At 36.1% G+C, this 22,648-nt stretch overlaps 1 protein-coding gene across 3 annotated transcripts in view; it reads right to left on the bottom strand.

Moving 5' to 3' along the window:
* IBTK (inhibitor of Bruton tyrosine kinase) overlaps positions 1-22,648 on the bottom strand; it is a 59,410-nt gene that overhangs the window by 15,851 nt on the left and 20,911 nt on the right. The window contains exons 9-25 of one of the 3 annotated variants that reach the window (XM_050893589.1): positions 22,424-22,547; positions 19,974-20,151; positions 18,269-18,446; positions 16,832-17,428; positions 15,409-15,495; positions 14,369-14,451; positions 14,237-14,274; positions 12,383-12,479; positions 11,891-11,992; positions 10,803-10,920; positions 9,092-9,152; positions 8,222-8,349; positions 7,350-7,462; positions 6,542-6,690; positions 5,639-5,802; positions 3,741-3,833; positions 2,420-2,578 (exon numbers count right to left, since the gene is read on the bottom strand). In XM_050893589.1, the coding sequence (XP_050749546.1) occupies positions 2,420-2,578; positions 3,741-3,833; positions 5,639-5,802; positions 6,542-6,690; positions 7,350-7,462; positions 8,222-8,349; positions 9,092-9,152; positions 10,803-10,920; positions 11,891-11,992; positions 12,383-12,479; positions 14,237-14,274; positions 14,369-14,451; positions 15,409-15,495; positions 16,832-17,428; positions 18,269-18,446; positions 19,974-20,151; positions 22,424-22,547 (2,469 nt within the window). The remainder of the gene's footprint in view (positions 1-2,419; positions 2,579-3,740; positions 3,834-5,638; positions 5,803-6,541; positions 6,691-7,349; positions 7,463-8,221; positions 8,350-9,091; positions 9,153-10,802; positions 10,921-11,890; positions 11,993-12,382; positions 12,480-14,236; positions 14,275-14,368; positions 14,452-15,408; positions 15,496-16,831; positions 17,429-18,268; positions 18,447-19,973; positions 20,152-22,423; positions 22,548-22,648) is intronic. The other 2 variants (XM_050893591.1, XM_050893590.1) reach the window with 2 other exon arrangements.

Here is a 22,648-nt window from a genome sequence, read left to right as displayed (position 1 = left end):
TAGAGTCTGAATCCTTAGGTGCAAAGCAACTCATTCTATTTTCTCTTTAAGACAAAATCGGGGGCTTTGCCCATTGTTATATCAGAATAACTTTTGGGAGCTGGGGGAGTACATGAGACCCTAAATTTTGGTATTAGGTGTACATGGTTGAAAACAAATTGAGAAGACAGATATTTAAGTCCTGCTTGTATAAATCAAAACAAAAGAATTCAACCTTTTCTTAGATTCACTTGAAATATTGTGTGCTGGATATTTTTAAAACCAGGTCATCTTAGGCAGTTCATTTTTGTAACTACTGTAGTAACATACGTCTATAGCTTGTAAGGTGGACACTAGAAATACATGGCATATAACTACCTTTTTTTTTTTTTTTTTTTTTTTTTTTTTTTTTTTTTTTTTTACAGTCAACCCATGATATACAGATGCCTACAGAGAAGATTTCTTGTCCCTGGTTTCACTGACTCTTGGAGGAATCCCAGCCATCACTGTCAGAATCACTACCTGAAGGACATGTCATGCCACACTACCTTGAATTCACCAAACAACTGCCCATTTCAGATCAGACTGACGTGATCCTTGGACAGGCCCTGTAAAATACTAAAGCCCTTTAACCATAAGGCTGAATGTACTGCATGGTGTCCACTAGAGAAGCAAAGCTTGTTCTGGTGTCATAACTGGAAGTAGAATACCATTTTAGAATCAATTATTATCTGATTTATAATGCATGATTTTGGGATGATTACAACATACTCCCGCACTTTTTCCCATACATTACTGATAAATATTTTGAACACCAGCTCTGTTTTATCATTGTTATGTTCTGGGATATTACTGTTATTACTATGGTCTTAAACTAAGATAATAGCATACCAACAGACCTACGTGGAATCTCAAATAAATCTAAAGGCACTTCAAACTCAAGGTGCTGATCATAATAGCATCCATCCAAAAAAGAAAGCTGAGGTAACAGATACATGAAACGGAGCAGAGAAGCAAGCAGTTCCAGATATTACCTTAAACCCTTTGACATAGAATGCCTCTCAGGAAGCAACTACTGCCAGGAAGCAGCCTACCTTTTCCTCAGCCAGCTAGTGATGTGATTTTTTTTCTCTCCATACACTCATTAAATAGCTAACAGGCTACATGTCTGTTTTGAACTTACAGGAGCACAGCAGAAAGGCAAAGATTCCAGCAGATGCTTACTACTCTTATTTCTGAAAGGAGCAACAAATTCATATAAAGGATCAAAGCAAAGGGAGTCAAAAGACACAAGAGGGAGATGGCTCTAATTGTGGAAAATAAACCTATCCTTTAAAAGACAGACTCCTATTTTACTTTGAAATCTATCCAACACAAAAAGAAAACTACTACAACAGCATTTAAAACAGCTAAATTGTCTAAAAAAGACTTCATTTAAAATAGAGTGATTGTAGTGGGTATGCAGCAAGCTTTGTTCCCAGAGGCACAAACAGGTAAGCTCTAGAGAGAGGAGACGGACTCACAATTCTTCTAGGGTACCAGTACAGAAGCAAGCTGCAATAAAAGTCTAGATGTTCTTGAACAGGGAAAAGGGTGAGAACTGTCCAACATTTACCTCAAGTTAAGAGCATGCACGTAAGTATTTATTCTGTAGTAATTAAACACATAAAATTTACATAGCTTGCAACTTTTACAGTTATGCCCTTATGCTTTCATCTCATACTAACTCTAAATGTGAACAACAAAGCATGAATCAGGCTAGCACCTCATTACATTCATTGTTGTAAACCTAGTTCATTGAACAGATGATAAACCATTTTTCCATTCAATACAGTGATATTAACGTGAACATTTAAATTGTGTGTAATCATTAAAAGTCATTTTAAACCCATTATGCATCCTTCCACGATAAGAATTCTTAGCAGTATCCGTCACTCCCTCCAGCTCCTAGACACCTAGATAACTTTGTTATCCATAATTTCGGTCAATTTCGCTCTACTCCAAAGTCATTCTAGCCCTTTCCCCCAGGAAGGGCTAACATTTTTCTTTATGTTTTTGACAGAGAAAAAACAGCATTCATAATGGTTTTCAATAACCTCTTCCTGACTAAGTTTCAGAGCTTGTGCTCAACCTTCTTTTTCTATGCTTCACTTTGATACCATCTGCAAATACCACATCACACACAGGGAAGAACCAGATGGGATGCAGTCTTCTGACGCACTACAGCAAAATTTCAAAGAACTGTTAAACTGCAACCACTGCATTTCCCTGCCCCCTTTGAATTTCTGGATTGCTACCAAATGTAGATACAAATAGTTCAATGCTAGTCTTTTTAATGAACAGAACCTAGGCCATTTTTATTTAAGAAACTGCTTCTAAGAGACTATTCAATGTAAAAACCCTCCAAAGAAAAAGAAGTGATATTTGATTTATAACATACCATGCATTCCCTAGTTTTGCAACTTTCGTAGGTGGGGGTGGTGTGGTTATTAGTGTAGTAGGCTCTGTGCTGCTAATTACTGATCCATTATCTTTTGCTGCCAGGGCTATCATCTTCCTTTGCTTCTGAGAAAGCTTGATTCCATGAGACGCCATTCTGCTGTGAATTGATATTGCAAAGAGAGAAGATGTAAGATCAGTGTCCTTTGAGATGACTTGCCTTTATTCTTGCAAATTAAACTGAGAAATACCTCTTTCCTAGAACAAAATACTTTGTCTAGAGTGCCAAAAAGGGGGGGGGGGGGGGGGTGGTGGTGGTTGGATGGCTGGGGAGCAAAAGGAGGATCAATGAATATCAAGAGTGACAGAAAGAAAAGCATCATGAACTATTCTTCACGTAGATGTCTACCAATGAAAACATGCAGAGTAGGAATCAAGTCCCCAAAAGAGACGGACTACCACCAGATGAAGACTATTTTCTAATTTTGTGACTTTCTAGAGACTGTCAGAAGCTTAGCTCCCTTAAACCAAAAATATTCATGCATAAAAAATGTATACAACAGCATATAGCCATTTTTTCTATTTGTAATAATTTGTTTTCCAAGTTATTTGCATTCTTCAGTCTTGGCTGTTTTGTTCACAGCTTCTGAATCCAGCAACCCTTTACTAGGCTCCAGGACTACTGTCCTAGCTCTCCTTTACAAGAATGCACACTTCAAAGGTCATGAAAGTCATCTCCAGTTCTCTTCCGTATGTCGCCAGTTAAGAAACACTAGGTTTAATCCACTGCCTCCTGAAAAAGTACATTTATCTCCCTGTGTCTTTGGGATGCTTCTCCCAGCAAGAACCACCCTTGCTTCTGTCTGAGGAAGAATTGTCAACATCAACACACGAGTGCTGGCGGAGGTCAAAGAATGTGAGACAAGAAACAGACTTCAGGATCAGTTACAGTACTGGTCCACAAGTAACTTCCAGAGTTCTAGGGACAAGAATTAATTCTTTTTGGTTGGAAATAGGAAAGCTCAGCAGAGCAGGCCACTGATTTAAGATACTAGTTTACTAGTTCCTTCTTCCACATTTCAACAGCTAAGACATGCTTCTGCAGTAGTTGACCAAACAAGACTACAGTAAAATAAAGGGATAAATTTTGTATGCTCACAGAAAAACACCATAACAAACTGAAGTAAACAAAGCCGTTAAAAACAAATAGGACAACTTTTCTCCTGCTTTTTTTAAACTCTGAACAGCCTGAACCACTAAGTAAATTCATAATAGCCTGGTCTATCACACTTTTCTTTTATAGATTTTGGTTTTTTACCAACCCTGAATTTGCCTTTGGCATGGTTCCACATTTCTGCATGCTTTCTTCAATTTCCATGATGGTTCTTAGATCCATAGCAGGAGGGCTGGCAGGGCTAAATGAAAAATAAAAAGTTACCTTACAAGGCACTCATTTTTACTTACATTCCACAGTTCCAGCCTTCACTGAAACCCTCTGAACCATACATAAGATTGGTAACCGGATGTATAATTTATGTCTGTTTCCTCAATTATGGCAAACCTCAAATAGAATGTTTCTGACAAAACTTTTATAAATATACACATATTTAAGAGCACACTATAAAAATACTTTCAAGACTCATTATACTATGAAACAAAAAGATGTGAACTATGATTACTTTAAAAAAAATTAGATACCTAAATCCAGGATACTTATTTAGTAGTCAACTGCTCATGCTAAGTATTAGAGAGGCATTGCTCACAGCTCTTTGATGAAGACTGCATTAGATCTGTCTTTGAAGAACAGGTTTTAAATTATTTCACATGGCAGAATACTCTTTGCAAAGTTAGAGCTCTGTACGAACACCAGTAACACTCTCAAATTTTAGGAATCAGTTTCATTTTCATAAATGACCTAATTTTAAACTTCCACAGAAATGAACATGAATTAAATCCAGACATTTCCAAGCTTTACATAAAAACCAAAAATTAAAACCTGTGTACTTAAAGGCATTTGTAAACTAAGCTGTGTTACAACTAGATTCAAGGACAGGCTTTGAAATAAAATATAAGCAGCACTCCCTCTGTCTCTCCCTACATAAACCCAACTGCCATAGACTAGTGAATTAACCAGTGGGAGGTCACACCAAACCCTGTCATCACTGCTCCTCCACAGTAGTTCAACCAAATACACTACAGTATTAATCCTTTAAACATTCGACACAACAGTGGTGCCTGCTTTTTCTTGACATCATACCAGCAATACTAGAAAGTGAAGAAAGAGTACAAGGGAAACCCATAAAGGCACAGTGAAATTACAGCAAAGTCCTATTTGTTCCCCTTCCATTCAATCCTCTAAAAAATGTTTGAAAAGAACTCTAAGACAGCAGATGAAGGTGGAGCTTCTTCCAACCAGTCTGAAGACCAAAGAGTTGGTTGTGGAATGTGTTACCCTCTCTGCATAGACTAAGCTTGCACAAATACATAGCGAGACAAAACACAGATTCCTAATGGACCCTGCTCACCAAACAATATACTTCAGTGCTGCAACTTTTAATTTCTACAGCTGTATCGCCTGTATTAACAAAGCCCATCAGCCACAAACCAACAGAGCCTGGGAAAACTGTGGGAAATTATCACTATATGATCCCCTAAATCCTTAAACTCTTCTCTATTCAACCTTTACTGACAACTGTCAGAGACAGGACACCAGGTAAGACAGAACTTCAGTCTATCACAGTACTGCTCCTTTTTCATATGCAGAAACTGCTACAGATAAGAATTAATAATCAATTTTTTATTACTGTATCAGTTGAACCTGTGGTGTTGATTTTCACAGACTGTTTAAGTCCAAAGGCATGCCTTAAAAATGTCAAAGTACAGTGGTGCTTCTAATGGCTTCAAGCATGGTCCGATTCTACAAAAAACTGCCAAGTATTTTACAAAGTGTTAACCAAGCAAGCCTTCTAAAAAAGATATTAGAAGTCCAGACTGGTAGCACTTAAAAAAAAAAAAAATATCTAGCAATTGCTTTTCTCAAAGAATAATTTAAAAATGTACCCGTTTTATTAAACTACCAAAATCTTTAATTCACGTGTCAAGTAACATATGATCATTTTGAAGAGCAGATAGCTTTTTAGTCTGAATAGATTATTAGCATTCACTACCAAGTGTAGAACAGTGATTGTAAGTTAGGTAGGCACCACAACTATTACTGCACCTGAAACTGGTTGCTACCCAATTGGGAGAGCTTGCAGAGCTGTTTTTGGCACTGGGAATGGACTGTGGAACAGACTGTGTCAATGCTGATGACCCCTTGTATGACTTCATCTCCTTGTTAGGTTGAGAGGGTTTCATACTCTGACTGCATGTTTTGTCCTTCATCTAAAAAAAGACAGAAAAATGTTGAATAAATATTCTCACATTTTTTCATTTAGAAAAAAAAAATGATGCTACAAACAACATGAATGATATGTGTAAGTGAAAAGATTTTAAAGGATACCTCAAAAATAGTAATAACGTAGTGAACCCCTGATCAGTCTGCTATTTGTACCTTTTTTTTTTCGCTTCACACTTCACCATGAATCATTTAATTCCAAATATGCATCTTGGTAGTGGAAAATTCACTCACAGATGTTCACTTCTGAAGTTTTAACACTTAACACAGGCACAATTCTCTCAAACTTATTTTTCTTTGTCAGTTATGGCTCAGTTCTCCTGGACCACACTTCTGTCCAACTACAGTAGTCAAAGAACAGCAGGATTTTCCTGGAGTTCTTTGGCTTCTGGTTTTGTTTTTTTGGCTTTGTACTTCAGATCTGCTTTGCATTTTAAATGAAGTAGATAAAGACCTTACATAATTGCTCTTTTGGTTTGAAATCTTCTGAACACTACAGCATATAAAAATTCTCATTATGGTACCACGTGAATAAATTACCCTTAGAAGATTTAACAAGGAATACTCATTTTTATTTGCTTTATCAGACAAACAGTAACTACTTAAAAGTTGTCTACTCCATTTTAAGGACAGCAGCTTCTCAGAAACACTCCAAAATACAAACTCTGCTTTTGATAGACTAGATAAACACAAACAAATAAATTGCTAGGAACAAAGAAATCCAACCTCAGTCCTCTCTGGATGAAATACTTTTGTGAAGTCGGGGGACTGCAAGTCTCTGGGGCTACCCACTCCTGCATAACTACCTTCAGAGTCAGATGTTAAGAGTTCTGGAAGTGATTCTACAGAGTTAGTTTTATCCAGTTTTAGTGAGCCTAAGAAATAAGAAAAGAGAGTAGAACTATTAAATCATGAGAGCCAGACTAAACGATGCTTCAAAAAAACAAAAGTTATTCACTCCATAAGATGAATACAAAATAACCAGAGTTTTACCTAGTCCAGTATACTAGACTGTAATAAGTATAAGCAAATTTAAGGCTATCTTAAATATTTTTTCAAAATAAGATTACTCCCAGTTTTCTTTCTCTGTCTCACAATATACAGTTTTAGCAAGTAACACTGACACTTTTCTGTTGAAAATGAAGGCTTCTACCATCTTTTCAATAAGCAGTAACTAATTTATTTTTTATATTCCAGAAAAAAAAAAAAACAACAAAAAACCCAAACCAAAATAAACCACATCAGCAGAAATGTTCCACTTAGTAAAACCACATGGGAAAGCGTCCATTAACTTTATTTGATAAAATACATGCTTTTACAGAATCTGAACTTTGGGCACAAGCTTAACATGACAAACATTCCTTCAAACAAAACTTAATCTTAAGAATTCACTATGCAAATTCAACCATGGTGTTCACTTGAAAAGAAATAATCTTTGCAAGATTTCCTTATTGAAGTACAGAAATCACATTGCATTGCATATTAAACTTTATGTTCTGTTTTTATACCTGAAAGGAACCTCTTTCCCACTGACCTGTAGAGGCTGGACTCTGAATAATATCTGATAGATTATATCCTCCAGAGCTGTCGGACCGTTTTCGTGGCTTCTTTTTTGCCTTAGTTTTTGCTCTTTTGAAAAGGGCTTCCCTATTAAAAACAAACAAACAAACAAAAAACCCAAGATAGATTAAAGCCAAAGAAACTGAGCCTCAGGACTATCAGTGTCAATGTCAAGTTTTTCCGTCAGCAGTAGCAGTTATACTTCAAGCAATAATACCTGGTCCCACCAGCTGTCACTAGCTGCTTGTTCCTACTCTGCTTATGTACTGGCACAACGATTTAGTAAACGACTCGGGGGGGGGAGGAATCCAGGAGGAAGAGAAAAAATTCTTTCCAATCTAGATCTAGTCTCTGGTCTAGTACACTGCACAGAGACTTCTGCCGAGACAGCAGAAGACAGAGCAGCTGCATAGGCTGGCACTGCCACCTAGGTCAGATTAAACCTGCTACACATCGCAGCAAGTGACATAAAGCAAACTGCATCCAAGTCTCCGCTTTCTTCTCTCTTGATTTCTCCTAAATTAGTGAAGTTCAATGCACTCCACAGTTGGTCTCATACATACACAGATACTCTCATCACATGAACAACTCCCAAACATTACTGTGAATGCTTGTTTTGCTACCTTTACTCACATGCTACTTATAAATTGAAAAAAATGCTCTGCTGCAGTTCTGTGACGTTTTAAAATACTTAACGAAACTGAGAACAGTCTTTGAAATCTCCTTTTCTCCTATTTCTTAATATTTCAGTTCTGAACTCAAAGGGAGTCAGGCACCATCCAAAGGGGAATAAATACCATATACAGCTCATGTAGTTAAAAATGTTGATGAAAAATAGATACTTACTGAGAATTTTGTTCTGTATTCATTTCTTCCCTTAAAAAGACAAAGTTATCTCCATCTTCAGGCTCAAAAGAACTTATGTCAGGTCCATCTGGATATGGAGTAATTACTCTCCTGACCATAGCTGGAATCTGTAGTTGTAAAAGCCATTACACTAAGTTTCTCTTAAGTTGTATGCTAGCAAATATATGATCTCTTGTAAAAGGACCAAAACCAACTGTCATTTAAAACACTTTTACAGATCAACTAATTAACTATTTAACCAGCTTATAAATTTAAGTTACATATTTAAGCAAAACAGAACGAGAATTATTTTAAGTGACAGACTTAGAATGCATATTTCAGCTGCCTGTAACTCCTGACAAAAAAATGCTTCAAGGTTTTGCAAACATTCATCTTTTACTACTGTACAGTTAAAGAATACTGGATTATAATGTGCCTTGGTTTTCCCCTTTGCATTAAAGTTCAACTTCCACATTATTTTTCTTACTGCTTTTAAGATCTATATGATCACCCTGAACTTTACACTGGAGAAGTCTAATTTGCTTTCTTCTCCTTTCTTCTAAGTAACAGATGCTCTTTTCCATAGGTTTTGCTTATGTTTTTTTCATGCAACAATTGTTAATTACAGAACTTTAATACATTTAATGTGTATAATTAACTAATTTAAAGGATACAATACAGTTGCAGCAGTGGCTAGTGAATAATGAAACATGAGCTCCATGAGAGTGATAACAGCAGCAGCTAACCTTAGCTTTTGAGTCAGATGTTCCACATTCAGCCTGTCATCTACAGACCCTGCAGGTATGTATTTATTACTCATCTGTTCTCATTTTAAACCTAATCAGCTTACACTCGAGTTGTACAACTTACCATTTTCCTGTAATAAACAGAAAGATCCTTTACAACTTCATCACTTAAGACATCCAAAGTCCTAAAAAAAAAAAAAAACCCCAACAAATTTATCTTACCAGCTTAAAAAAAAAAAACTAAAAAAAAAAAAAAAATCACATTAATGAAAAATTCAAATGAACATTTTAGATGAATCTCACCTACAGGCATTATTACCTATTCATGGTGGTCACAGAGTCAGAAGGAAGAAAACGAACACAAAATATAAACTAGTCAATGCCCTTGTTGTAAGGCAGGATTAAACCCACAACCTTTCCAGATAGCCTATACCTTTACTTAAGGCCACAGCCAACATAGACCTATATAGGTAAGTTACCATGAACTGGTCATTACTTTACCTATTTCTGCATACTTTCAAGTCTTCCTGACATGTATCTAATACTCCAAGTCCATGCAAATTCTTCTGTAAAACTCAGCCACAACATCCCCTGACATTTATGTCAAAAAATACTACTACTGCAACAAACTTTACTCAACAGAACTGTCTTGCCCACTTGAGCGGCTCTCCTTGCACAAAGCTGTCACAACTAAATTCTGTCTCAGGTGTCTCAGATTAAAAGTCTTGCTACCCAGTAATGACATTTTCAGATTTTCATTAAAATGCAGATACAGTCTTAACTGTAGTAAGAATGTTGCATGTCCTTTCCAGGCTTAAAAGGAAACAAATTTGAATTCAGAATAATACTTAAGACAATGTTACTAGATTTTTACTCTTCTGTCCAAAATCAAAGGTTAAAATGTTTATAATTTATAAAGATGTGAAGAGGAAAATTGCTAATATGAACGAATTCCTGTATCTGTGGTACAAGCAGAGCAGTTTTGTGACATAGCAATGAAGCGCTGGCATTCTGAACTGGTTCAGATCTCTAAGAACTTCTATAGGTAAAAGGAAGCATGACAAAAGGCTAGGAGTGGACAGAGAGGACCAATAATAGAGATGGGTTTTTTTTGTTTGGTTGGTTTTGGGGGTTTTTTTTAAGTATTTGCTAGAAAAGAAGTTCAATGAGTGCACATAAGGCTTGCTCTGAGAAGATGATATGTACTCTGGAAGCAACTTGAAGTCCTGTCCGAAAGCATCAAGAGAAGGAAGGCCAGAGCACGCCTTCAACTTCTTAGAACCCTAGCTGAATCATTGTGGAAAGCAAGGGTAATTAATTTGTTCAGCCCTCACTGCAGGCAGTTAAAGCAAAGAGACTACCAGAAGGCAGGCCCAGCCTCTTTGGAAAATGCACCAGCTGTAATAAACCCACTTAAAATAAATTCAATTTGCATAGTAACTATGATGTTAAAAAAAACCCAAACCAACAAAAACAACCAAACAACAAAAACACACAGCAGTTTTATGCATCTTCAAAAACAATTTAAAAAACCTGAACAAGATTAGGCCTAATGTCAAAGCCCACTGAATTCAAGAGAGGTCTTTCCCCTTAATTCAGGCTCTTCATGCCAGACTGTACCATAGGGTTTTGTACCATAGAACTGGTACAGTATGTACAGATATTTAACCAGTTTCTCTCTCCTTGTTCGGCAAAAATGAGCCTCCCTTTAAACTAGCAGCATTCAGTTGCATTTTAGCATTTAACTGCTCCTATTAGTTCTTCCAACCCTTTTGCCTTTTTGGGATGTTTGAATTTAACAGCTAGTACATGAATACATTTGCATTCCTCCTTACCTTGCTTCAAGCAAAGCTGCCATATTGAGTCCTATGAACTGCAAGCAGGACAGTTTTAACTGTTCGGCATTATACATTGCTGAGAACTCCAACAGCTCGGCAGCATTCTTTAAAGTAACTGCAAAGAAGAAATACAACAAACTAAATTGGATAACGTGCTGCAGTATCATGCAGCAGTTTTTAAGTCTTATTGCACAGCGTGATCTAGTTATTGAAACATATCATATACTTCTCCATTCCTAGAAAAAAAGCTAATGCTCAAATGGCCATGAACTACAGCAAGCTCCACATAACTTTGTAGCAGCCTGAAAGCAATGACTGCTTCACAGAAACAGAAAGGCCCTACCTACAAACGTATCCGTTTCAATATATTGAAACTCAGCAGTCCAAAACAAAGGGAAAAAGAAAGTTAAAAATAGCAAGTTTCATATACAGCATAAAACAGTTCTTAAAGCTCCAAATGTTCCTTTAGCAGGGAGAAAGGAAAAAAAGGGGGATGAAAGGGTAGGGGGCAGGTGAGAGAGAGAGAGAGAAAAATGGAAGGCACTAAGAAATGCCAAGCAAAAATTGTATGCTGACTTCTTGTATCAAGCTAAGCAACAACACTTAAGTGTTTTCTAGAAGAGACAGATCTTCATAGCCATATCGAAACAGCACTGGTGTCAAACAACAGAAGAACTAAATACAAGAAAAGAAATAGAAACATAGAATTCATTTTATCATGTTTTAAAGACAAGAAGTTTGAATGCAATGAAACAAAGGTTTTATAAAAGTTTGGTTTATTTGTTATAGTGGTTTTGGGTCAGGGTTTTTTTTTTTTTGCTTTTTGCTTTTTTACTTTTTTTTTTCTTTTATTAAAGAGCATGAGATGAAGACAACGATGCATAAGGAATGGAAGATTATGCTAACCTAGAACATCACCCAGACTAAAGAAGCAACTGTTAACAGCTATGCAACAAACAGCAAAAGCTAATGAGAGCAAAGGAATATAAGCAAATAATTCTGTGCTGAAATAGGCATGAACATTAACATCTAAAAAAAGCATTTTTTATTCTCTAACCCTTTATAATACAAGTGGAAGAACTCACGTTTTTCTACGATGGCTACTTCACAGATTTCTTTGAGTCTGGATATAAGAAGTTGGTCTGCTACCACAAGAACATTACATATGAATTCCACATTTTGGGAATCTGGAAAACAAAGCATCATGTAAACACTGTGGGCAAGTCAAAAGCAACTATAACATATACAGCTTCAATAAGCTTTTACCAAAGGACAAATGTAATGGTTTTGCAAATTTTTATGGGATTTTCACAGCACAAGGAATAGCTTAGATCATCACAAACAGTCATTTTTTTGAAGCAAGAGGAGGGAAGAGGAAAACTGCAGTTTAACAAACTAAAGAAAAGGTACAAGAAGGCCTGGGGTACAGCTATCACCTCAAAATCTAAAGCAAGAGTCACAAAAATGTGGATTTTCTACATAAAACTTCAATGCAAGCATATTAAATATTGAATTTCTATTTTAAAAATACAAAAATTGCAGAAGCTACAGTTGAGTTGAAAATATATTAATGGCACCTTTTATCGCAAAAGCTTCATCTGTATACAGGTAATCTACAATTATCTGTAGTATGTCAGAATGGATTGGCATTTCCAGAGCCGAACAACAGGAAGCCTAAAAGGCAAAAGGATTTAAAGAGTAAAAGAAGCTGACTACTGGGAATAAAATACAAAATTAAGACAGCAATTATATTTAGCAAATGACTCAGACTGAGGGTCACGTTTTCAAAGTTAAACAATTATTTAAGCATTTGCACAAAATCTGTTCAAGTTCTTCAATTAAGAACTGATTGTAGCAGAGCAATTAAAATCTGCCCAAACTTCTGAATAAATATCCATGAAACAGTTCAGTGTTTCATCAGTTTCAGCATCTACTTCAACAATCCTCCTTGATTATACTACTTAACCCACAATTGTCTAAAAGTAGAACTACAGGAATCCCCTATGCAAGTACTGAACGGCTTTCCTTTCAAGGTAAAAGATCTAGTGAAATCACAAGTTCCCATGCAAGAATAAAACAAAAGTAGCCATTACTGTTAATCCCTCAGAAAACTACCTCCTCAACAAACCCTCCATTTGAAGAACCATCTTAACCATTAAGGCAAAGCTTTTGTATAAGCAAACATTAGCCATTAAACCATGTAATCATCACCATTCAAGTTTATGCAACATCACTGCTTAACAACTTTGGTTTATTTCAGGTGGTACTGAAGCAAAGCTTTATACTAAAAGATTTCTTTTACTTTAGAACATGCTACTGGTACTGACGTATTTCCTGTCTGAAGTTTAAAAACCTCTTACAGACATTAATATTTTTATACAACATCTAGAGCACTTGATTCACAAAATATTTACTTATGAATTTAGTATGATTTACATTTACTTAAGAAATAATAGATAACTTACGCAAACTACATACAACTGATACAGAAATCAACGATACAAATGGATGTTCAACACTTAAAAAATAAAATACATCAATCACTTGTCTCAGTGTTTTGGATATGTTTCCTCAGCGATGACTGAGGAAAAGGCAGCACAGTAACTTAGAGGACAGGTGAGGTTCTGTTATGCAGCAGAAAAGAACTGCCAGTACTTTGCCAAGTTTTTAGATTTACATATTGCCAAAAAGCTATGAAAGTTGAGAAAAGTCTTGCACACTGCTTCAGCTTTCAGTCTCTGAAAAATGCTTCTCCCTTTACACCTTTCCCCTCTTTCAACAACCGTTATCAATAGTATTCAGACACTTAAACAGAGGCATTCAGTGAAATTACGATGTCCAGGAACAACCAGGGCACTGACACACAGCTAGCAAATAGGAAGCAAGACAAATAAAAGATCTACACCTTTTGAAGCAGCAGCTGGTGACAAAGTGGAATAGTCCTTGATATCCTCTATTTCATTAACAGTAAAAGTCAACTAGAGATTCTACACATTGACTCTTAATTCTGCTGTATCTTTCATTCAGTACATATGAAAAGCTAATCCATACTGCGTACTATTTAAATTGTAAGATCTTTTACAGAAAGAAAACGAAAATTCATCCAAAGCAGTTACCCATAAGAACAGTCCAGAAGCTTTTATAAATACATGAACTAGCTCAAAATAAATCTCTAAAACAAAAGTAATACTTTAATTTCCTTTGATATACATTATTACATTTATTACTCTCATTTAACACACAATCTCAATAGTACAAATACAGAGTAACCAAAAATGTGGTTCGGTTTTTTTTCTTGCAACCAGGATCCAAGAATTCAGCTTTTCCCCTTCCCCAGTATTTAGGAGAAGTTATTCTAGGAAAAACTGAAAAGCTGTCACTTATTTGATGCAACAAAATGTACCACCACACAAGTTTATTGGCAAGCTTACCTCAATCCATGAGCTGCTTAACATGCTGTGAAAATAATCTGTAAAGAAAGGCATTTCAGTTCAAGATGCAATAAAATTTCAGTTAAAATAAGATAATATGACTTATATATATATAAAAATACACACACATACCAAGTCTTGCACAAAGTACACACTTATGACAAGGGAATTCCTTTCCATCTAAAGATTTCAGGGTCACATCGCAGAGGTACGAACTAGAAGATATTTAACAGGATCAGAACTGTGACTATTCAGAAGAGCTACAAGTTGTAAATTCTACACATAAATGCTTACTTTAGCAAGTTAGGATTTATCCTTTAAAATAAAACACACCTGAACTTTAATAATATCATATAAAATGAATCTAAAAGTACAGGCACGATAGTTTCAAGAGAGAAATTTTTTGTCCAAAGTTGAGCTCTCAAAATTCCATCTGAAGTATTTCCTTCAAAACACGGTCAATTACTGTTTCAAAACTGCTATGACCAAATAAATCAATTATGGCTAATTTTAGTCAATCTTAAATGGTCTATGTTAAGTTAGTTCTTTCTTTTATATTAGTAGCTACTATATGCTTTGACAATGCATTTTAAGAGTGAAGTAATTCAAATTCTGTGAAAAAGCTACTTTTATGCAATGTAGTTTTTACTACGTAAGTAGACTATTCAAGCCTTTGTGTATAAATAACCCAATCACACCAATGCAATTAAAACCCAAACATCACTGATAAAAGCGTAAGGAATTTTTCTATTGAAAGATACTCCAGAGATTTTCTTAACTAGAAAAATTATTATACATTTGCTTATTTCTAATCCATGTAGTCTTATTGTCACAGCAAACATATTTGCAAAAGTCAGACTGCTTTTGACTGGATTACCCGCAACATTTCTCCTGGCATTAGTATTCTATGACACAGTTAATCCACAGAACACATTAATGTACAGCAAAAAGAAGCAAAAATATACCATACATAATCTATCCCAGATTACTAATTCATAGATCAGTCTATAAGCATCTACAGAGAACTTCCAAACATGAGTTACTGTGAAAGAGACAAGTGTAAACCAGAAGTTAAAATACAGCTGATCAACCTTAGCCTAAACTTAACAGACAAAGAGATGACATAAGAGGAAGATGGTGGGGGTAGGGGAAGCTTGATTTAAAAAGTTTACCATTTCTTCTGATTTAACTTTGGTTTGTTCCCATTCTTCTTGTTGACAACATTAATTTTTCCATTTTCTAACCTGACTCCATCCAATCTGCAAATCATTAACATTAGTAATAAGTAATACAATTAGTATACAGTTCAAACCATTAAGAAGAACAGTTTCACAAAGTAACAGCACTTCAGTGGGCTCATATTGTGAATATGAAAAAGGATCAAAATCATTCATCACAGAAAACTAGAAAGGGCCAGTTGTTACTTGAAAGTCTTCACTGCAGATGTAAGATGTAACTGACATTCTTTCCACATCTTAGCTATCTTATTTATTATCTTAGATGAAAGCTATACTGCTACAGTTAAGACCAAAGTCCAACACCACAGGGTCAAAAATCTAGGAGTTATATATACTGCTACCATTCAGTTATCTGAGCAAAGACAGTGGTTTGGAAGAGGCATGTTTTAGCACAGGCTTCTTTAGCACCCTAATTCATCAAGGAGGCTTGTGAATGGGAGGGTAAAGACACAGGAGTGCTGCTGGTGGATTACAAAGCAACGCACTTTCAAAGGGAAAGTTCTTTAACATGGAAATTTTACTTGGGAACTTAGTTTTAGCAGCAGCTTCACATCTCTGCTGATTAATTTTAGTGTTTGAGAAAAATACAGTGAAGAAAACTGCAATGAAAAAGCTCATTCCCTCCTTTGAAAGGAAAAGACAAATGCGGACACCCCCACCCCCCCCGAGTAATACAGTTCTAGAGACATTTGGTCTCGTTTCCATTAGTTTCACCACATAACATTAAAAATGCATCAGTTAAACAAGAATTTAACTTTGCTTTGTGTTGTTTTACACTAAATATGTCCACTGTCTATGGGAAAACTGGTAGACTACAGACCACAGCATAGAAATTCATCAATCCAAAACTGAATTAGATCAGCTATCTCTAACAAAACAAGTATTGATGTTTTATGACAGTCATTCTGGAAAATCAGATGATTTGCATCAGATGTCAAGTCTCAGAGAGCTGATGCCTTAAAAGATACACAGGACAGATGTTTTAAATACAAATGTCCAAGAGGTTCTAGGACACAATAAGGGCCAACAGCACATTTCCATCATACAGAAGCCTACTGAAAAATGATGCTTTAAGCACATAATCATGCTACGAAAGTCTGCTTCTGACTTTATTCAAAAAGGTCACACATGCTTTCTCTTAGCAAAGAGCATCAGAACAAACTGATGTTGCTTTAAAGAGATGACACGGTGTGTGCTGTAAACTTTTATACTTACAAATAATAAAACAAGCAAAAAAAGGCAAACTTATCAACCCCATCTAGCCTTCCACTTTAATAACAACTAAAGTTAGATCAGCTTACATAAAAACACTCCGTGAAGAGTTTGCCAGAATATAAATGCATTCCCTTTCACCTACCTTCCACTTAAGTTGCTGAGTCCAAACTTCTTTGCAGCACTTTGCAACATTTTTATGAGGTTAGCTTCTTCACCAACAACTTTACCTTTTTTAGATTTGCTCTTCTGTTTTTCATTTATAACTTGCACTTGATTATTTCTATAAATCTCAAAAGCTGACTTTCCATTAACATTTTCATCAAAACTCATTTTGCTCAGGTTAGAAATCAAAGTATCTTGATATTCTTCCGATTTTCCTTTATGCAGGATTTTTGGTTTATAACCATGAGTCAAAAGATCACAAGTATCAGTGTATATGAACTGCAGAAGGTATGCAAACAGATCTGGATGAACTTTCTCTATTGCATAAAGATCACATCCAACAGCATCTTCATCTTTACGGTAGACGTCTGGAGTGTCTAGCTGGTTGTCGCTGGAAACAAACAGCTTCTTGAAGAAGTCAGAGCGTACAGCCAAGATGTATTTGTGCACGGGGTAAGTTCTTGTGCCAATCTGAAAAGTCACATCATGGATGCTGTCCATTTCATCTGTTTCATCTAACAGTTTGCCAAAATCCTCTCCAAAACTTGATAATGACACACTTGGAATTTCATAGAGACTAGAACAAAATGAAATCCATCAAAAAACCCACTATTTACAAGCTCCATAAAATTTTACATAGTATGTTTAATGAAGAGGGTGAGGTTGTTTCCATTTGGTTTGTCTGGGTTTTTTCTCACATTGCTGGACTACTCAACATTTCTTGTCCTATTCTTTACCAGAAGAATTACTAATATGGTATTTACGCAATTAAACCACATATGTAAGATCTGTCTAGCTTCAGAATACCAAATATAGTATTTTGTCTCTATAATGTAGCCAGTAAATACGTATTATCAGAACTATCTTATCTTATCTCATTTTTCCAGCAGGAAAACACAGAAATGTTTGTTCTAGTTCATATTACAATCCAAAGCAATAAGAAAAAAAAAGCAAATATTTACTTATTTATCAGATATATTGGAAACTATGATGAGACCGCAAGGAACATGGTTCAGTATTCTACTTATTCATTTTACTTTAAACATTTTTTCCAAACAAATAAAGATCCACTTTTTACTTTTATTTAGAAGCTGATTATTGGTGATTACTGAAGGGGTGAATTTCTACAGTATTTAAGCTCAGAGTGTGTTAAGAAATATATCACAAATGCTTGCCTTAAACACTTTGGATAAAACATCAACACTATTTATACTAATTATGCAAATATATAAGCTGAGGTCTTTGGGTAACCTCAACACAGTTGTTTACTAACAAGTGCTATTCTCTAGCAGTATGGATAACCACATTTACTGTGACTTCTGTATGAGCCAAAAAACAGTTTTGAAAAGCAGAATGATTTAATTGCAATCACACACAAAAAAGAGAAAAATTACCATTGTTGATATTTTAAGTATACCTTGTTTTAGGATCTGACTGTAAAACAGCAAAATTGCAACCATTAGGATCGGTGGCAATACTAACAGCTCGGTGGACAAAAGTAAGCTTCTGAAGTCGAATTCTTTCATACACACTGTTTGTATCATGTTCACAAGACACATCACATGAAGAATTCTGAAGGCTCGATACAAGTTCTGCTAAAAAAAAAAAAAACAAAACAATTGAAGAAAACCCACAGAAAGGTCCAGCTAATTAAAATGCAACTAATATAACAAAAAAGTAAGATTTATGACTTCTGTAAGTCCATTGATGGAGTCACTAAATAAGGCTAAACTATGCTGAAGATTTCAGCTCACTTAACCAACATGCAGGAAGACACTTTAAGAATAAGACTTTACATTACATATAGGAGAGTTTTTATCCAGAACTCCTTGTGGAAGTTGCCGCTTCTTCATATAGGGGAAAACACTCCATCTCACATTCAATGCAACCTCTTGTGGAATGAAACAAGCTGTGCATCAGCATATAGCAGTGCAAGATTGTTTTCTTTTCCTGTCATATCAGTTACAGCAGATATAATACAATTGCCTTCAGACTTCGTATTATATCTGTTTAAATTATACCCAAACTAACAAAATGCTATTGAAAAAGCATGATATTCTCTGAATACTGGATTATTTTTCAAGCACTGGATAACTGAATACATGCACACCATTCACCACATTCATTAAAACCTTTCAAAAAAACATCAGCTCTCATTCATTACAAAGCAGTGATAAACATGAACTAGACATTCAACTAGTCAACAGGTCTGGATTCTGAAGTTTCCTTGAAGATACTAAAACTACAAAAAGAACAGCAATAAGCATAAAAGAAGAGAGTGCCTACAGACACATACCACCACCAGGACAAACAGAGCAAAAAGGAGATGCGTTTGGTGCCTCTGTAATGAGGAAACTACTATGTGATGGGTAGAATAAAAGAAAGTAGCAACAGAGTAAAACTAGTATGCAACTCTGGATTGAGCAATACAGGAAAGATTCTTGCTGTGAAAGAATGCAAAAATGGACTAATAACACTAAAGATGGAATCTCAGTATCAAAGAAAGAAGAACTGCAACATAAAGCTACAAAGTTCAAATACATCCCAGGTTGGAAGTAAATCCATTTCTATCCATAGAGTTTTAAGACCCCTACATGAACAGAGCTGACAGTTTCAATTAAAATCCTGTCCTATAGTAAGCAGGTATCTTCCTTGCAGAAAAACAATCCATCAGGACCTATTCTCAGCAACATGAGCCAAGTTAATAAGGCAGCAATTGCTCTGGACCCTCTATTATGCCCAGATAAGAGAGCAGGAAACATGATAAGGTTTCACAGACTTAGCAGTGCAAGCAAGTAGATGCTCCTCCTTTTGTTCAATGCCAGTCTCTTAGGACTGGTCATCTAATATGTGACAAGATCATTACACTGGACCCTTGTGCTACCATTACTCTTCAGAAGTACTTTTCTTCCTGGAAATCTCCACCTGAAGGTTAACTGAAGGCTGCAAAGTAAATCTTAGTATTAGTGAGGGAAGAGAACAGTACTGGTCAAGGCTACCAACCGTCAGCCACAGATGAAAGAACAAACTCACCACATAATACTGTTAGAGACTGTAAAGATTCAATTAAACTTCTATATTGATTTGAAGTCCTTAAAAACCATTAAGAAATCACAGCTAACCTTTCTTTTCTGAGATTTTTTTCCCTTCTTCCAGCCACTTCCCTGTAAAGGCTTCACCATCCTGTGTGACAAACATTATTTCATTCCCATTTAAAGCAACATCGGACATAAAGACTTGCCGGCCGTAAACCCAACGACACTGCTTCATGGAGTTGTTAGATGACTTCCAGCAAAACACCTATAATATCATTTTTTCAGAGAAAGGGGAAATCTTCATATCATATAAAAGCGGTTACATATTACACACTACTTTTTTAAAAACACAAGAACATGTGATCTCAAAGTTGCATATAAAAGGAGAAAAACATTCTTCAAAATTATATCCTAAAGTGTTACAAGCATCTATTACAAGGAACCCACAAGTGAAACAGGGAAAAATCTATTATGATATCAAGATCTATTTGCCTATGAAAGGCATTTGAAAAGCTTCTCTGAATATTCAGACATCTTCACAGCAGTCATCTATAGGACAGTTTTTACTGACATTTCAACAAGGACAGCAAAAGGTGTCACCAAGTCAAGAAACAAGTTTAATCTAGTTCTTAATGTACAGATTTGTCCAACTGGTTTGCTTATAAATCAGGCAAAATTCAAAGCTAACACACCAAAAATTTAAACCATTTCCTGTTGTTTGACAAAAATCTCAAGTTTCTCTGTACCAGCCAAGGTTTTGGAATGGAAATCATGACCAAACACAAACTTCAAAACATTCAACAGAATCGTGAAGAACTGCATGCACAGCAGGACCCCAACAAGGTATACTGCAGATGTCTGACAAAGAAAGCATGAAGCAACAATCCCATGCGAGGTAAAGCCCAGATGTGGCATTAGTGGTGCTAAAGTCAGGCTTTCGTCTTCTCCCATTGAAGGACCTGTACAGGTCTGTTAACACCTACATAAGGAGGGGACAAAAGAATCTGAGTAACCTATTTCCTTTCCCCTCTCTTGAGCCCTACAGAATCACAGAAGTGTTGAGGTTTGGAAGGGACCTCTGGAGGTTATCTAGTCCAACCCCCTGCTCAAGCAGGGCCACCCAGAGCCAGTCGCCCAGGACCATGTCTAGACAGCTTTTGAGTACCTCCAAGGATGGAGACTCCACAACCTCCATGGGCAACCTGTGCCAGTGCTTGATCACCCTCACAGTAAAAAAGTGCTTCCTGATACTCAGACAGAGCCTCCTTTGTTTCAGTTTGTGCCCATTCCCTCTGGCTCTGTCACTGGGCACCACTAAAAAGAGCCTGGCTCCATCTTCTTTACACCTTCCCTTCAAGTATGTATATACACGGATAAGATCCCCCTTGAGCCTTCTCTTTTCTAGGCTAAACAGTACTCTCTTAAAGAGAGTACAATCAAGCCAGACCAGGAAGCGCTGATTCAGGAAACAGAAGTATTAAGATTCCATCCCTCTCCTTACTCAATAATTTATAATGCCTAAAAGCACTAATGATCCCAGCATTTGCCAGTATTCAGCATGGAAAGATATGAAACGTAGGCTGACATAGTTCCACTGATGTAGGAAGACAAAGTAGTTTCTTACTGCTAAAGCAGTGTCCCAAAGATGTTGAAGGGGCACTACCAATACTACAGATGCTAGAGGCAAAACCTCACATGAACAAATACTGAACTGGAAGTTTATAATCTCTGAGACAACTAATGACCTAATAAACAGATAAGATCATCCCAAAACATAATTCAGTCAAATGCAAGGAAAGAAAAGGAAATACCCACACTGCTTCCTATTTTGATATACAAGCTCAGTTTTTAACATTCTTTAAGGTGGCAGCATTTCAGTAACAAAACCTTTTTGTAAACACCACTAGATGGCACTGAAGATTTAGATCTCCCAGTGAGCACATCTAGAAAAGGCTGGGGTCTTGAAGGATCCTATAAAGTGTTACTCTATGAAAGAATGAGGGAAGAAAACAATAAATCCGCCACAGTATTTCAGTTCTAAGACAACACAGTGTCTACACTTAACTATAAATACTGAACCATTCACCAGGTTTAGCTGCAACTTTTCAACAGTAAAAGGGACATCGCATCTACAGAACAGCTGCTTTTCAGCAAAGGTTCTAAAACTTCAAGTCCAGAGACTACTTCTGAGACAATTTCTGGAGGGTGTAAAGGTGACTGGGTAGGGGGGGTGAGAGGAGGGACGGGGCGGGGGGGGGAACAAAACAACAGACCTTTTCTGTACATAAAAACAAAGGAGTTTACACCTTCACTGAAAAGCCATTAGAAGTTCACAGATTTAAAAATAAACTACTGTACATTATTTTGGTAGTCTTCCCATAGCCCTTAAAAAAAAAAAAAAATCACTAGCAGCTCTAGTGAACCCAGAAATGAACTGGGTATTTTCTATGCATGATTTTGTCCTGTCTTATGTTTAAAGTTTGATTAATCAGTATGCAGCTTGCTATATAATTATGATTTCTAAGGATACAACTTACTCTTCCAGCTTCATCCAGTGCTAGAATGCAAATCTTCTCACCCCCATTTTCTTCAAGATGCTGGGTATCTACCTTATATTCCAAATATCCCCCATTAACAAGAACTTTTTTAAGGTTCAGCTGTCTGAAAGAACACAAAAGGTTAAATTAGTATTTCTTCATTGAGTACTTAGGTTGCTTCTACAACAGAGTTACCTTTTTCATTTAGAGAAGCAGTAAAAAAAT

This window comes from Gymnogyps californianus, chromosome 3 (genome assembly GCF_018139145.2).
Source record: "Gymnogyps californianus isolate 813 chromosome 3, ASM1813914v2, whole genome shotgun sequence".
In the NCBI taxonomy this organism is placed as follows: domain Eukaryota; kingdom Metazoa; phylum Chordata; class Aves; order Accipitriformes; family Cathartidae; genus Gymnogyps; species Gymnogyps californianus.
Note: the sequence above shows the minus strand (reverse complement) of the source record. Positions and strands in the feature narration are given on the sequence as shown.